Source organism: Gastrolobium bilobum, unplaced genomic scaffold (assembly GCF_033153095.1).
Source record: "Gastrolobium bilobum isolate Gb01-03AN ecotype WA unplaced genomic scaffold, APGP_CSIRO_Gbil_v1 utg3870, whole genome shotgun sequence".
Classification (NCBI taxonomy): domain Eukaryota; kingdom Viridiplantae; phylum Streptophyta; class Magnoliopsida; order Fabales; family Fabaceae; genus Gastrolobium; species Gastrolobium bilobum.
Genome location: NW_026895180.1, coordinates 885,583 through 902,475, shown reverse-complemented (window position 1 = coordinate 902,475; position 16,893 = coordinate 885,583). Strand labels below are relative to the sequence as shown.

At 34.4% G+C, this 16,893-nt stretch overlaps 2 protein-coding genes across 2 annotated transcripts; one reads left to right on the top strand and one right to left on the bottom strand.

The window, feature by feature from the left end:
* Positions 1–7,934: 7,934 nt before the first annotated feature.
* On the bottom strand, positions 7,935–9,895 carry LOC133298209 (serine/threonine-protein kinase-like protein At3g51990). The gene has a single exon (XM_061497467.1). The coding sequence runs from the start codon at positions 9,767–9,769 to the stop codon at positions 8,297–8,299; it is 1,473 nt and encodes a 490-aa protein (XP_061353451.1). The 5' UTR covers positions 9,770–9,895; the 3' UTR covers positions 7,935–8,296.
* Positions 9,896–15,206: 5,311 nt separating this feature from the next.
* On the top strand, positions 15,207–16,816 carry LOC133298007 (probable long-chain-alcohol O-fatty-acyltransferase 2). The gene has a single exon (XM_061497250.1). The coding sequence runs from the start codon at positions 15,574–15,576 to the stop codon at positions 16,804–16,806; it is 1,233 nt and encodes a 410-aa protein (XP_061353234.1). The 5' UTR covers positions 15,207–15,573; the 3' UTR covers positions 16,807–16,816.
* The last annotated feature ends 77 nt before the right edge of the window (positions 16,817–16,893 follow it).

The following is a 16,893-nucleotide window of genomic DNA, read 5'->3' as shown; positions in this document are numbered from 1 at the left end:
GAATAAAGCCATAAACAATTTATGGGAGGACTTCATTATTAATAGTCATGTGTTCAAAAATTTAATTTTTTAATTTGAGCCTTTTTAAAGAAGCTAGGTTTCTGTAACATTTTAATTTTTTCTTCTTTCTTCTATGAATTTTGTCAAAGTAATCACACATTAGCGCAAATCTCTAGACTACAACAAGGATTTTCATTGGAAGATCCTATAAAAAGTGATTCAGTTCACCTAAAGATGCCATTGAGGTACAGACAGAAAAGAACTGTCTCTTGATAGAATTGTTGGAGCCTTTTTGACGTTTTTCTTGGTCTTGGCAGAACCAAGCTTCCATTCCATTATGACCCTTTTCCCTCCCGGGAAAAAATAAAAAAAGTTGATTTATTAATTATTATGCGAGTACAGTTTTTCAAAAAGGCAAAAAAAGAAAGGGTTGAAAACAAGCTTAACAAAGGGTCCTAGCTCAATCAAACACAAAATTCCCACAAGAGATGGTTTTAGAGAATTAATTACATTAAAAATAACAAGACATGTTGAGTCAATTATTCATTATGCTTATTTTCCATACATCTCACAAGACAACTGTAGCACATGAAGCTTCAAAAGTTCAAAAGGGAGTTATTATCTGAGCTGTAAAGCCTTGATATAAGGAAAGGAATATAGATTTTCTTACCTGTTTGGAAAAACAGCTAGACAGTAAAAGACACTCACTTTCTTCTAGTTTCTTGGTTTGTTAAACGACACATTACACAGCCTCTTGCTATTTGTCTTCATATAGTGGATTCCATTGTCTGTATTAACAACGATTTTGGCTCTGACCCAGTGAGGATAACTTGGTTTATGTGTAGTCATTTTCTTGGGTAACAACAGTTGAATTCCGAAATATATATAGTGACCCTTTTGATTCCACTGATCTTGACCTCTCATACTGAACAACTCAAGTTTAAAAAGTACTTAGCATTCAAATAAGAGCAATTCCTTGCGTGTCATAAAAAAAGGAATAGACTATATTGTATTCATTGTTTGAAAGGGATCTTTGTATATAGACTTGGTGTGATCCTCTTAAGCCAATCCCATATCGCCATTCAAAAAAAAAAAATTCCAAATTTAAATGGATTTGTTGTTTGTATTGTTATTGTGAAACTCAAATTCAAACCACTTAGCTAGGGTGGTATTGTTTAATTGACTTACTCGTACCTAATTTAATGCACAATAATATGCATGATTTGCATATTATGTACGTATTGTTTGTATTGCCATTTCAGTGTTTTGTTGTGTATAATTGTCTTTCTTTCTTTTAATAGATAATAAAATCGGGTTATATTGTACTTTAAGATAAACGTGTTACATTATGTCAATTATACGCTTCCCTATAAATAATATGTTGGTTAAAAGAATACGTATCATGTATTATATTGTATTCAAAATTATCATCCATCCCTACAAGCAAGGAAAGAGAATTGATTTGTTGACTGTAGTGTAGCTTACTTGGTCATCATTATCATCGGTCTTCGGTGGTTAAGAGTGCACATGGTGATGAAGAAATAGACCAAAACAAAAGTAAAAGTAAAAGTCTGACCACCCAAATTGATTTTCCAAAGGGTTCTCTAATAATAGAGATACGAAGATGATTTTTACATAGCAATGTTAAAATTTTAATGATGCAATTTTAATTTAATTGAACTTAATTAAATTAAATTCATTTATAAGTGTACAAAAAAAATGCAGAAATTTTAAAAAAGCATATGAAAAACATTTCACCAAATGGTGGGTATTCCACTCGAATGCTATCATCAAAAGGAAAGCAGAAGTAGTAAAAGTATGCTAATCATTGCTCCATTCACTCATCGTCTCATTAGCTAAGGAAAAAACAGAAAAAGGAAAAAGAAAAAAAATCCATCCACTATATGTGCTACGTTAATTGGAGATTTTGACAGAAAGCGAAAACAAAATTTCTAAATTTTTTCTTTTTGCAAGAGTGGTTCAAGACCTAGGGACTAGTGTCTTTCTAAATAGCATTTTAAATAAATATTTAAAATATTTTAAATTAAATTCTACGACCTTTTACTTTTTAAAAACTAGTGTTATATTTCTTTCATCCAATATAATATATGTTATTCGTATTGTAGATACAATCATGTGTGGTGAATTTTACTATTTATTAAAAAAGAAAAAAAGAAAACACAAAAATAAGTGAATTTGTAGGAAGTTATTTACTCTCATGCAACATAAGAGTAATATAACACTAAAAACTATAGTATAAGTTCCAATAATAAAAGTTGGGATTTGCATTCATCATTTAACATGACACAAAAAAGTTTCCTACACACACAACATTTTGTGAGGCCCACATTTTTTGAAGCAAAAAAAAAATTATGGCACGCAAAACGAATCTCTATAACATTACAGAATCACTTTTCTTACAACATAACTCTTATAAAACCCATAAAAGTTTATAAATTCATAAAGGGATTTGCATCTATCATGTCACATGACACAAATTTTTTTTCTACACACACAACAGTTTGTGGGGTCTGCACTTTTTAAAGCAAAAAAATAAAATAAAAAATTAAGGCACGCAAAACAAATCTCTATAACATTACACAATCACTTTTCCTGCAACATAACTCTTATAGTTTTTTAGAAAAGTTTAATTAAGCCCATGTACGTGTAGGAACGTAACAATAAATTGGGATTAGAGATTCGATTTATTTTTAAAGTTATGGAGACGTGTTTATAGCTTTTAAATTATAGGGACATTAAAAATTCTCAAAAAAAAGGTATAGGAAATATGTAGTTAATTTAACCTTCAAAATAAGATTGAACATAATGGGATAAAGTATAAAACACTTCAAAAAGCATTTACACAGCAACAGAATTTTAAAAATTATTATAAAAAACTTCTGTTGCCTAAGTCCTTTTTACTATTTGCAATGGCTTGTTTTTTTATAAGTTTTCATTTTTATATTATGAAAATAAGTACAAAGTATTTTGTGTGGGTTTCAAAAGCTGTTTTGATTAGCTGAGTCAATTAGGATCAAAATGCTTCATAAATGCTTATTCCAGTAGATGAGGCCACATAAGCTTAAAAAAGAAGAAGCTGTTCTATCAGATAATGAAGATGCTAAATGTATTTTGGACTAAAGGAGAATGATTCGTTTACATTTTTTTTTTACAAATTACATTAAGTATGACCGATCATACACTATTGATTGAAGTATGACCGATTATACTTAATATAATTTGTAAAAGTTTGTAAACAAAAAAATTTATAAATATAACCTTCCTCGTATATAAATCTTCATACCAGTATTTGAAGTATGGAGTGACTACTAAGATTCATGATGAAAAGTTGAATTTGGCCATTGCTATGATGAATATAAACCAACAGAGAAAAACACAAAAAAAAAAAAAAACAAAAACAAAATGGACAGCTTCATATATATCCAGGGATGGTTGTCTAATATAAGAATCAAACACAATGGTTGCCAACTCATGCAATGTTGATTGATCTTATGTCACGTACATTTTAAGAACGCCAAAAGCTTATAGGAGACCAAAAGAAGGATTTTGTAAGTTGAAATATAATAATTAAGGAACATGACTTTTATTTGATTTGTTTCCAACCACCAGGGCCTCCCTAACTAACAGAAAGCCTTAATGAAATAAAAGTGTTGTTATTTACCCAAAAAAGTGGTTGCCAAAATAACAAAAAATAATTTAATAAACAAAGGTGTCAAAATAACCTTATATCTCATTACCTTTGTCATTTCAACCTACTTTTGTAGGTCTTAAAGCTCTCTATTCATTCTTTAACTTTTATTGAAATAAGATTATGAAATTTACCAAAAATAAAAAAAGATTATGATGTGCTTTAAATTAAATTAATAGTATATATATATATATATATTCTAACTTTCTCACTTTAGAAATAAATTAACTTTAAAGTAGTTTTTATTCTACAAAGAAGAAAATGAATAATATTAGAAAAAAAAGGCTTGTATTTATCAAAACACAGTCAATTTTATTTAAAATGACACAATATTTTTAAAAGGACAAAATATTAGAGATGTCGGATTAAAAAAATGTATCAGAATCTCGTTAGGTTACCTTGTCGTCCCCATTGTAAATGACACTCATATATCGCATTAGAAAGAGAGAATTCCAATTCCAGTTGAGAAAATAAACTTTTCAATATTTTTTTGGAGGTAATTTATATGAGTTCTAGAAATGTTTATTTGGGCCACTTGAGCTTATGTTATGTTGTCTAATAAAATAATAGCTTGAGTCTTAACCAAATGTTGAAGATGAAAGTTGGATTCCCTCGGTCACTAATCGTATTATCTTTTTTTGGAAATTGATACTAATTATCTCTTTGAGGTGAATCAGAACTCTCTGATATCCCCATGAGTTCGACTCTTTAAGCTGCCTATGAGACTAAAGGTGTGCATGACAACCATTCTATTCCCTAGCACTGTTTCTGAAAAGAACTAATTCTTTTCTATTTCTATGCCTTGGAGTAGTTTCTGAAAAAAAAAATGTGTTTGATAACATGTTCTATTTTTATTCCGAGAATGAGAATTGCATTTGATAACACAACAAATAATATAATAAAAAATATTTTCTATTAAATATAAATTTTTTTTGAATCATCACTTTCTTTTTCATATGGTGTGGTTGTGGTGGTGGTGGCGGCGGAGGTATGGTAATGGTGGTGGCAGTGACGTGGGGAAGATAATGGTGGTGGTTGTGACGACAGTGGCTGAGACGATGACGATGGTAATGGTGGTGGTGGAGGTGACGACAGTGGCTGCGACAATGGTGGTGGATATGGTAGTTGGTGGCGGCAACAATGGTAGCAGTGGCATAGTGGTGGTGGTGACTGCGGCAGTGGCGGTAGTGGTAGGTGACAGTGGTGGCGATGGTGGCAGTGGTGGCGATGGCGTGGTGATCGTAGTGGCGGGGGTGGTGTAATAGTGGTGATGGTGGTGACGGTAATGACTTTGACGATGGTGGTAGTGGTTGGTGGTGGCGGCAGCGGTGACAACGACAGTGGTGGCTGCGACAATGATAGTGGTGGTTGGTGACAGTGATGGTGATGGTAGTAGTGGCGTCGTGGTGGTAGTAGTGATGGCGATGGGGTGGTGGCAGTGGCGTGTGATGGCGATGGTGGCAGTAACGACAGTGGTTGCGATTATAGTGGTGGTGGTTGATGGCGGTAGTGGTGATGGTGGTGGTGACGGTGATAGTGATGGTAATTATGGTAGATGTAGAGAGTGATTGAGAGAGATAAGTGTTTCTCATTTTGTGTCCGGGAACAAAAAAGCAGAAATTTTTTGATTCTTTTTTCTGTTTCCCGGCACAAAAATTAAACCGGTTCATCCTGGGAACAAAAAAATAAATCGGTTTTATCAAACGAGTTTTCTATCCATTCCTGTTCCCGAAAACAAAAATTAAAAAAGAATTGATTCCGGGAAGGTTGTCATGCGCACCCTAATCTAACCAGTATTATCTAATTCCATTTACAACTAAAAATAATTTAAAAAAGGGTCTATTTTGCAATAATTTGCAACAAGGTACAAAACTTACAAAAATAGCAACCCACATCATACCATTATAACCAAGACTTTCAAATGGTGGGATAACGTAAGGTAGAATCATTCGAGCTTGCAATTGGACGACGTTGACCATATTGTTCCATTTTTTAATATAATATACCTGAATTTTATGGAGTTGATTTTTTTTTTTCAAATTGTCATGGTAGTTGCTAAGGTAGTCAGCTACTATAGACGGGACACGTGTCACTTCCCCAATGGGCTGGACACGCAACCCAAAGTCACTGAGGTAGTAACTACTTTGATTTTTTAGCCGTTGGGAAAATGACACGTGTCCCGTCCACAATAACTGACTACCTCAACGACTATGGTGTTGAGGCAGTTTGAAATTTTTTTTCGATTTTATGACATTTAGATATATTATATTAAAAAATGGGGCAGCACGATTAATGTCCTTGTAATTGGAGCCGTTGAACAATACAAATTGCCCCACATTTTCCACACTTGTTGAAATGACAAAATCATCATATAAGTGTAAAGAAAATAAGAAAAAAAGATACTAAATATAATTTACGGAGGATATACTTATAATCTATTTTTGTTTACAATTTTTTACAATCATATCTTAACCGTTGATTTTCGTCAATCAACGATTATTATTTTTACAAATCAAACTCATTAATTAATTATTAATTCGCAATAAATAATAGCTATTGATTGACTGAAATCAACGGTTAAGATATAGTTGTAAGAGGTTATAAAAAAAATAGGTTATAAATATAGGGATAGGATATTGTGACACACAAATAATGTTACGCACAATGTTACGAGCACATCTTAATCGTTGATTTTCGCCAATCAACGGTTATCATTTTTCAAATCAAACTCATTAATTAATTATTAATTCGCAATAAATGATAACCGTTGATTGGCGGATGGTTAAGATGTGGTCGTAACATTGTGCGTAATATTATTTGTGTGTCACAATATCCTATCCCATAAATATAACCTTCCTTGTATAATTTATGCAAAAATTGTATGCATCTTAAATGACAAAAGTTGTGTCATTTTATAGATACAGATACGTGTGGGTCCCATTGAAAAAAATAAAGAAAAAAATAAAAATAAAAGTGTGGATCATACATTTTTGTATTTATGAAATTACAGAACTTGTGTATATTTTTTCCGTAATATATATGATGAAAACTAAATAAATGTAGGGTTAAGTTAATCTCATGCAGCATAAGATAGAAAATTTTTCCTACTGACCCTTCGATATCCGTGCTTGCTTTTTTCTTTTTTCTTTTAAATCAATGGGGTCCACATATATTGAGTCTATGACATAAGATACCTATCACCTACAACATAAGAATAATAATTCCCATAAATGTAATGCAAGATGTACGTGAATAACATTGTTGATTGGAGACAAGTCTCGTGTGACTCCAAAGAGTCCTGTTACACAAAAGACATTGCTCATGCAACTCACCTGCTTTTCATTACATTCATCAATTTTTTTTCTTCTTCTCTCTCTCTGTCTCTACTTTCATTTATATTTATCTGAGGTCTTTAATATTTTCTTTCTATGTCATTATTAATTTTATCTGATTCCAAATTGCAGAATTTTTCTGAAGAGACTTCATCCTCTGTGTCAAAAGCATAATTTTGTTCGTCTTCCAAGAGTTGCACGTGAAATGGTAACAGAGTAACAGACATACAAGGATTGTACTATTATGCATAGAAACCGGAAGCTTCAAGATTTAAAATATTCCCACTTTCTGCTATGTAGCTGTCTCTATTACCTAAGCAGTTGCAATTTTTATGATAATGCAAAATTCTTCAAATAGTGACCACAACATGACAAATCGAAACTTTGCTATCAGGTTGGTGGAGGCCATTACACCACCAAATTACCAATATGGAAATGGTGTCCTCAATCTTTTGTCATTTTCTCTCTGTTTCATATAAAATTAGCATCATATGGCAAAGTGGCATATTAATCCACGCCACAATTTTCTGAAAGCAAACTTGACCTAAGGAAAAATGATATTTTCTTGATTGAAATATAATGCTACTTTAATGCAAGATGTGGACACCACACAAATTTCACAACTAACCGAAGAAATATTTTTCTTTCTAATATAACCGAAAACACAGTTGGTTAACTCAGATGAGATCGAAATTTAAGGTTATCCTTATTCCTTGTTCAAACTTAGATGATACTTTGATTGCTATAATATTTTGGTCATACAATATGTGGATTAAGAAATAAATACAACAACATGCATTAATTCAAACTCAAACTCAAACTTGAAATAAGCCTAGTAATTGACAGATTAAAAAACAAAAAGCTAGTAATGGAATTGCCAAAATGATCCACAGTCCACAGCTGTGCTTGTATTGAAATTTTATTTGAGCTACATACAAACAGGTTATTCAACTAACAAGCAATGGTAGATTTTTTTTTACAATTTTTTCTGCAGCAGCTTCATGTATGTATTACAGCAGAATGTGTTCTTGAATCATACATTGGCTTTTGCATTTGCTTTTGAGGGGGAACAAAAGGGGAAACAAAACCTTTGGCAAAGTTTTTTGAACAGCTTTAAGGGGACATCAGTAATGTGCCCTTCAATCAAAATACCTACTAAATGAAGAGGTCATTTCTGAAATCCACAAACAATGAACTAACAACAAATCTACATAATTTGCAAGCAAGGAAAGCTTACAAGCCTTTCAGCAATTAATTAGATAACCTCAGCTGCCAGAGAATTCAAATTTGAACCAGAAACCACATCCTGTTTTGAAGTTTCACCAACAATTTGGACTTTACTCAAACCAAATGCATCCTTATCAGTACCACAAGGCCGGTAAAGATTCCTACCAGTTCTGAAATATCTTCCACTGCCAAACCTTGAGCTAGAAACTTGTTCAGCCGATTTAGAACCATGTTCCACTCCATCAGCATCTCTTAGAAATTCAGGCTCCTCAGTGTTAGACATAAGGTCCATCAAATTGCTGCTAAACCCCAAATCAGAATACACTCTCCGTGAATATCTCATTGCAGATTTTGACAATTTGGCATCCAAAGCATCTTCCACGCCTTCCAGTCTTGAACTGAATTGGCCATTTCTTGCTTCAACTGGGCGTCCCACAGTCTCAACCATCATGCAAGGATTATTAAAACCATTCCATGAATGAAGAGGCACCAATTTACACAACCCACAAAGCCAATTAACAATATCATTCATGGAAGGCCTTCTCTCCCTGCAAGACCTCACACATTTTGCTGCAATCAGTGCAAACTGCTTCCTCACAACCGGATCCTTAGGAGGTGCTATTCTGGGATCATAAACAGCCAGCAACTTCCCTTTCTTTATAAGAGGAATAGCCCAATCCACAATAGATGGTGGTGAATATGTTATATCAATTGCCTTCCTTCCACTTATAATCTCCAACAACAAAATCCCAAAGCTAAAAACATCAGTCTTTGTGCTCAAATTTTTAGGAGTCACATAACAAGGATCAAGATAACCCATAGTGCCAGCAGGTGGAGTGGACCTGAGTCTATAGTCATCCACATGGCCCCTTAGAGCCAAACCAAAATCACCTAACCTGGCATTGAAGTTGCGGTCAATGAGAACATTTGCAGACTTTATATCTCTATGAATCACAGGTGGGGTTGAGGAATGAAGGGTATCAATGGCCTTTGCAGTTTGCAAAGCCAAACGAATTCTCCTACCCCAATTGGGTGGTCTAGCAGAAGAATGAAGAACATCATAAAGGGTACCATTGCACATGAATTCCACAACCAAAAGCCTGTCTTTTGAATCATTCGAGAAACCCACCAAATTCACCAATCTCGGGCTCTGAATTTTGGACAAGATGTCGATCTCGTTGTCAACCTCGTTGTTGATCTCAGGTGCGGATGAAGAAGAAGAAGAAGAGATGGGTCTGTGAAGAAGAGAGTGAGGTCTAGATGGTCTCTTCACCGCAACAGGACGGCCACGAACAACGGCTTTGTAGACATAGCCATGGCTTCCTTTGCCGAGAAGCTTGCGGTCAGAGAAGCCATTGGTGGCAGCTTCAAGGTCACTGTATTGGAACTGTTGGATCTTGATAGGCTTCTCTTTCTCTTTCTCTTTCTCTTTTGAAGAAGAGAGAGAATTGTTTGTTGAAACTGCGGATTCAGCTCTGCAAGACATGTTGAGGTACCCCATCAATTAAAGTTTGTAGCTTTTTGGATTATGTCAATGAATGAATGAATGAACCAGAGAGAGTTGAAGTTAAAAGATGAACACACAAGACACAACACAAGTTAGATGAGATGAGAATATGAGATGATAGAATAGAACAAAAACAAAAAAGCAGAGAGACTTGGGGTGTTGTTAACAACGTTTTTACATGTTTTATGGGATGCAAAATGTGCAACCGTTTCATCTTTTATTAAAATAAAATGGATTTTGAGGTGTCTGAAAGAGAAAAGAGAGAGAGAGTGAGGGCCCCACTTTTTGGAAGTATCTTATGTATGCATAAAGGGCTATCGCCTATCACTCTATTGAAGCATATACATCCAATGTAATTAAAGATAATTTCCATGTTTGTATTGCCTAATCTATGTTTCTTGTGCTTCTAATTCGGGTACTACAACTGCAATTTAAAAGATGGGTTGAAAAACTCAGCCTGTCCAGTCCCATTTGACGAGTTGGGTGGGTTAGCCTGCTAACCCGAGCCTATTTAATACTGACCTGCCATCAACCCGTTTGAAAATAGGCTGAAAAACTCAGCCCGCCCCGTCCCATTTGGCGAGTTGGGTGGGTTGGCCCGCCAGCCCGAGTCTATTTAACACTGACATGCCTCGACCCGCTATCAACCCGCCAAAAAATAAGACCGTCTCGCCCCGCTCCAATTTTGAGATGGGTTGAAAAACTTAGCCCACCCTGCCCCGTTTGACAGGCGGGTGTAACGCCTGACAACTTGCAAGGATCAACGACTGTCCCCACGCACTAACACGAGACTTTTCAGCGTGCTTTGTCCTCACTCGCACACTTCCCAGGAGGTCACCCATCTCAGTACTGTCCCAAGTCAAGCACGCTTAACTATTGAGTTCTTCCGTTCCGGGCTACCGAAAAGAAGATGCATTTTGTTAGTACAGGTGGTACTAATTAATTCTTATAAGTCATTCCTACTGTATTATCCCATGCCAGCTCAGTCTCTGGAATCCCTCTCTTTCGGGTGTTGATTCGATTCATTCATGTACCCCGTCGCTGGAAGCCTGCCAGTAGCCGCTCCTTGTCCATGCCTTTTCGCACTGGCGATCACTCTCCGTCCTCGTCAGCACCCGGGATGTTTCAGCGGGCGGGGCGGGTTGGTCCGCCGAACCGAGCCCGTTTTGACGGCTCCAGGTGTATTATTTTTTTTTTTTTCCATCCCCTGGATAGGTGTGTAAGTTGATATTTTCTTGTATATTTATATACTTGATCACTCCGAATTTATCACACGTTAAACTGGAATTATAGCATGTTTGTATAATTGTAAATTGTAGTTTGAATTAATGAAAAAGTAATTTGTTTGATTTATTTTCACTTATACCACGGAAGACATTTTTAAGTAGAGATTTATGATTGCTTTATATCTTAAGCACTGTATTTAATGATTAATTTGGATAAAGACATTCTTTAAAAAATTGATGTACTTTTAATATGAGGTTTATAACTTTACATATGTTAAATGAATCGTTTATGGGAAGCAATGCCTACCCAAAAATTACTTCAAACCATAATTTGAGACCAAATATCATATTCAAACAACCAATTATATTTTAAAACAAAAGTCAACTGTTATTTTGTCAAACATATTATCATGAATGAAGCACTTCCAAAATAGGTTGGTGGCGTGAAACTATAATCCACAAACTGTTATTCTTTTCCTCCTCTTCCAAGTCTTAGCTTGCATCATCTTTGTCATCTCTCTACCACCCATTCTCGTATTATATTCCACCTTGTTTTCCATCTACACCTTCTAGTCAGGACATGAGTTTAATCTATAATCTGTGTACTTATTTCAATAATTTCTCTAATTTAGTGAACTGGTAGTTCATTGACCACCATATTCCCTATGATATTATTATTATGAGTACCTTGTTTATTTCTCTTTTGCAAACCTTTTCAAGTTTACGAAGTTTTTCATGTTATAACATACATGAATTTTTTTTTTTTTAAAGTTATTGGTTATAGGTGGGATATCGGGCCCCTACACAAATTTTGTACTATACACTAAGAAAACCAACCCAATTGCTTAGTGGGCACCACACTTTGGTAGCCCAAATGGCTAAATGTGGGTACTGCACTTTACCATATTGGAAAGGCACCCCATAACCTCCCTATAGTGCTTGGCACTCTTACGTAGTCACGTGGGTTCTCCACCCACTTTATGCTTCCAAATTATCATCTTACAAATGAGAGAATTTATTTTTTTAAGTGGTTTCTTAGTGTAAATGAGAGGGTAAAATTGAAAAAGAAGAAAAATAGCAGGAGTAGAAAAGAAAAGAAAAAATTAATGTTGTGAGAAGGAGCACTAAATTATTGGGTGGTCCTGGAGCCTAAAAAATATTTCCCTTACAAATTCAGTCAAATAAAAATGTTAAAAGATACTTATTACAAAGAATAAGATATAAGTGTTTATGAAATTCTAATTTAATGAAATGAGTATACTTTCTAACGAAGAAAGTCCTTCCGACATTATATCTCCACTCAAATTTCTGATATGACGATTATGTATATGTGCTCCATAAAATTAATAACTTTTTTAGGTGCTATAGCACTATAGAAATATTTCCCGTTCAGTTGAAATAACATAGTTTTGTTAACAAAGTAATTAGACATCTTAAAATTTAAGTCCTAATACTCTGTATCATCATGTATACGTAATTTAATATTATAATATCAGATAATTTTTATTTATCAATTTCACAAGTTGTGAAAGTAATTGTTCCGTGTGTTTATGATATGTATTATGAAACTACGAAGTCACCATTTAATTATAGGGTTCGCTTTTTCTGCCGTTACTGCAAATAAATCTGTAGTAAGCTCAATACGACATCGTTTTGGAACGAAAATTATAATATTTTTGTAATTTTAATTTATTTTAGAGTCATAATAGTCTTTATATTTATAATTTTTTAAGATTTCAATACCAAAACGACGTTGTTTTGGGAATAAATACAGACAGTAACTGCAGAATATTTTCTCCTTAATTATATATATATATATATATATATATATTTAATATCATTATTTTTTCTAATCGTTTGAATTGAATTTATATAATATAGTAATAAAAACATTATGACAAACATGTAGATGTGTCATAGTAGTTAATTATGTGGGTTGAGAGATGATGTGTCCAAGGATTTTTCCGAGTCCGTAGCCATTTACATCAATCAATAATTAATACATTTTTTTTATAACAACCCCACAGAACAAAATGACAACAAAGAAATCAACAAATTCTAATTCTAAGAGACTTGCTTGTTTGAGTCAGGTCAGCAATGAGGAGAAATCTATGCTTAGGAGGGGGTTCTTCGAACCAGCAAAAGTTACCCTCCAAGGAGTAGTTCAAAGGATAATTAGAAATCGCACAAAAGTTTCATTCCACAGAGTTTGTATCTGCAACACATAATATATTTTTCGGAATACAGTGTAATATTTTGTTATGAACTCTATTGCAAGGAACCTATTCTATTTTTTGTGGGACTCATTTTTGTATGTGTGTGAAAATGATAGATAAATTTTTCTACTGCAGAAAAATTAAACCCTTTCCTATATATGTGAATAAGACGTATTTTTTTTTGTATTTTTGCAAGCTATGTCTGAATGCGAGTCATTAAATGAGACTCGCGTCACCTGATTTGATGAGAGAATGATTATGCATGCAGAATCACTTTTAAAAATAACAGATCTGCACCCTTTTCTCCAAGCATTTTTCAAACCCTTTAGAACTCCTCAAAGCTCTGCAACCAAAGCTGAATAAATGTCAATCTTATATGGGAAACCACCAAACCACCTACCCATTGAATCACGGAAGGTACCTCCACAAGCTGCAGCTCCCGGGTTCCCTAAAAAGTCTATAAATGGTCTCTTTTTTTTGATTAAAAAAGCAGAAGCATAAAACTTCATAACCCTTCTTTAATGTGAGGGTTAGAATTTTAACTAAAAATAAAATAAAATAGAATGTAGCATATGGACATGTTAAAAGGCCAATACCAACTACATGTTTGTCTGTCTGTTTTTTTAATACATTAATCCTTTTGAATGATGTTGCTACGTGGTAGAATTTGGGGAAGACATGCTTACCAAAAAAAAAAGAATTTGGGGGAAGACACCAGAGACATTACCACATGGTAATAAGTTTAATTTTTATTTTAGATAAGAGACATTATTCCAAGTAATATTGTGTAAAGGGTTATGGGAAATGATGTTGTATACACATGACATGCACATGTTTACATAAAATCTTCATTTTGAATTTATTTTTTTAAAATATTTGGTAAAAAATAGTTTTTTAAATATTATTTAAGAAGTGCCCAATAAAATAGAATTCCTGATTTAGGGAACTTAATGGTCGCTGGTCATGGAATATGTGATTACTCTAATACCATAATAAAATATTTTGGAAGAATTTTATATATCTTTCATTACTCACTGGTATATATATATATATATATATATATATATATATATATAATAGGAGATATATTGTAACAACCACTTAGTGTTATTATCAATGTTACTACCAATCAATTTCACCGTTAGATCGATTATGTTGATCTAACGGTTATATTTATTTTCATCTTTGTATGGTAATGATTCTTCATATTTTATATTTTATATTTATTTTCACATTTGTATGGTTAGATTTTCCATATTTAATGCGAAATCATTAAATATGGAGAATCATAACCATACAAAGATGAAAATAAATATAACTATTAGATCAACTTAATCGATCTAATAGTGAAATTAATTGGTAGTAACATTGATAGTAACACTAATTGGTTATTAGAATATCCTACTCTATATAATAATGGATTCTCTCATCTCATTTAACCAAATCATGTGAGGTGATCTCTATCATCTAAAGACAAATTAACAGTGATAAAAGACGAAAAACAATAAGAAAAATATTAGGATAAATAGTGAGAAAAAAACGACCGTTCATATGTTTAAAGATGAATGAGATAATTTCAAATGATCGAGTTATGTTAAATGAAACATGAGAAAATCTATTTCCTAAATATATAATATATGTAACTATCACTTTCAAAATAAGCCAAAAAAATAATATCCACAAATCAATTACTCATTATATAAAGAGAGCATATTTTCGGTGCTCACGAAATAGGTATTCTTTTACCTATAATAATAAAAAATTGGGAGTAATGTAATATTAACCATAGAATTATTGTAAATGGTATTAGGGTGATTTTTTTTTTTGTTTTTAAGTAAGAAATGTAGAGTACACGTTACGCAGTACTGAAAATACTATCATATTAAGACGTGATTTGAATCCGTTATCCACGCCGCGCAACTTTAAGCCTATATAGATTTTAATGTTATTTTTAAAGAAAAAATGTTTGTACTTTTAAATGACACAATTTATATCCTTTCATTCTCACAAAAAGGTTAGACACACATCTTTATATTTTTTTGTCCACTCTCTCCTTTATCTATCTCTTTCTCTCACTTAAAATAAAATAAATTTACATCCTTTAGAATGATACATATTTTTTCCTATTTCTAATCCAATCTCCAATATGGCAATATCTCCTCTCTTGTTTGAGTGCCAGACTTTTTGTCAGTCAACAGCTCCACAGAACTTTATAATTACGGCCCCCAGTTTGGGGTTGGGGTCTTCCTGTGGGGAAGATAGTTTCATTCTCTCTAACCTTACATGTCCAAAACCACCATTCGTCTCTTGATCTTTACTTAAGCATTTCTCTCACTCACAAATTGTTTGAGCAATTATGGAGGGTGACATGATCAATCTGATCAGGGTGTACCTCTCAGCTGTCATATCTTTATGTTACTGTTATTGGATCCGTAAGTTTGTCCCTTCGGGAACAAGAAGACTTCTCTCTGTTCTTCCCATCATATGTTTCTATCTCTTCATTCCTCTCAACTTCTCCTCTGTACATTTGAGAGGCAACATAGGATTCTTCTTCGCATGGCTTGCAAATTTCAAGCTCTTGCTCTTTGCTTTCGATAAGGGCCCTTTGTCTGCTGATCCATCAATCTCTCTAGGACGTTTTATAGCTGTTGCGTGCCTTCCCATCAAGATCCAACAAAAACAACCTCCAAGTCAACCCCCCAGTTCTAAAACTGCACAAAACAACCCAAGATTGCTTCCTTCAAACCCCATCCAACCCCATCAAAATGGCAAAAACCCACCTCCAGATCCATCACAAGAGTCCAAAAGTTTCCATTTTGAAACCGACCCATCTTCAATAACGCCCAATACTAGTTGCCAAAGCAAACAAAACTCATCTCCCAACTACCCCAGCAAAGGTCATCATACCCCACTTTTACAGTATGCCATAAAGGGTCTTCTTTTGGCGGTTTTGGTGAAAATCTATGACTACAGTGACCATATTCACCCAATAGTCATCATGGGCATGTACTGTTTCCACATCTACTTTATGATGGAAATCATCTTAGCCATTCTTGCAGCACTGGCTCGAACCATGCTTGGGATGGAGCTGGAGCCACAGTTCAAGGATCCACTCCTCTCCACCTCACTCCAAGACTTCTGGGGCAGGAGGTGGAACCTCATGGTCACAAGCATCCTGCGACCGACAGTGTACGAGCCAACCCTGAAAGCCGCCGGTAATGTGGTTGGTCCCCAGTGGGCCCCACTGCCAGCAGTGTTGGGAACTTTTGTGGTGTCGGGATTGATGCATGAGCTGATACTGTACTACATGGGAAGGTTGGAACCCACGTTAAGGATGACCTGTTTCTTTGTCCTCCATGGACTTTGCTTGACGGCGGAGATTGCGTTGAAGAAGACCCTCACCGCCAGGTTCCGGTTGCCGAGGTTTGTGTCGGGGCCTTTAACCGCTGGATTTGTTTTGGCCACCTGCTTTTGGCTGTTCTTACCGGAGTTCATCCGGTGTCGGATTGATGTTAAGGCGTTTGAGGAGTACGCTGCTTTAGGCGCGTTGGTCAAAAATCTTACTTCCTCAGTCAGAGGGTTTTTTTAATTTATACACGACACGACCACCGTTTCCAGTTTCCTCTAGAAGAAAAAAAGAGTTAATTGTCTTTTTTGCCCTCCTTCCCCAATAAAT

Coding starts and splice junctions, on each gene's coding strand:
- LOC133298007 (XM_061497250.1), top strand. CDS start 15,574: ATGGAGGGTGACATGATCAATCTGATCAGGGTGTACCTCTCAGCTGTC.
- LOC133298209 (XM_061497467.1), bottom strand. CDS start 9,769: ATGGGGTACCTCAACATGTCTTGCAGAGCTGAATCCGCAGTTTCAACA.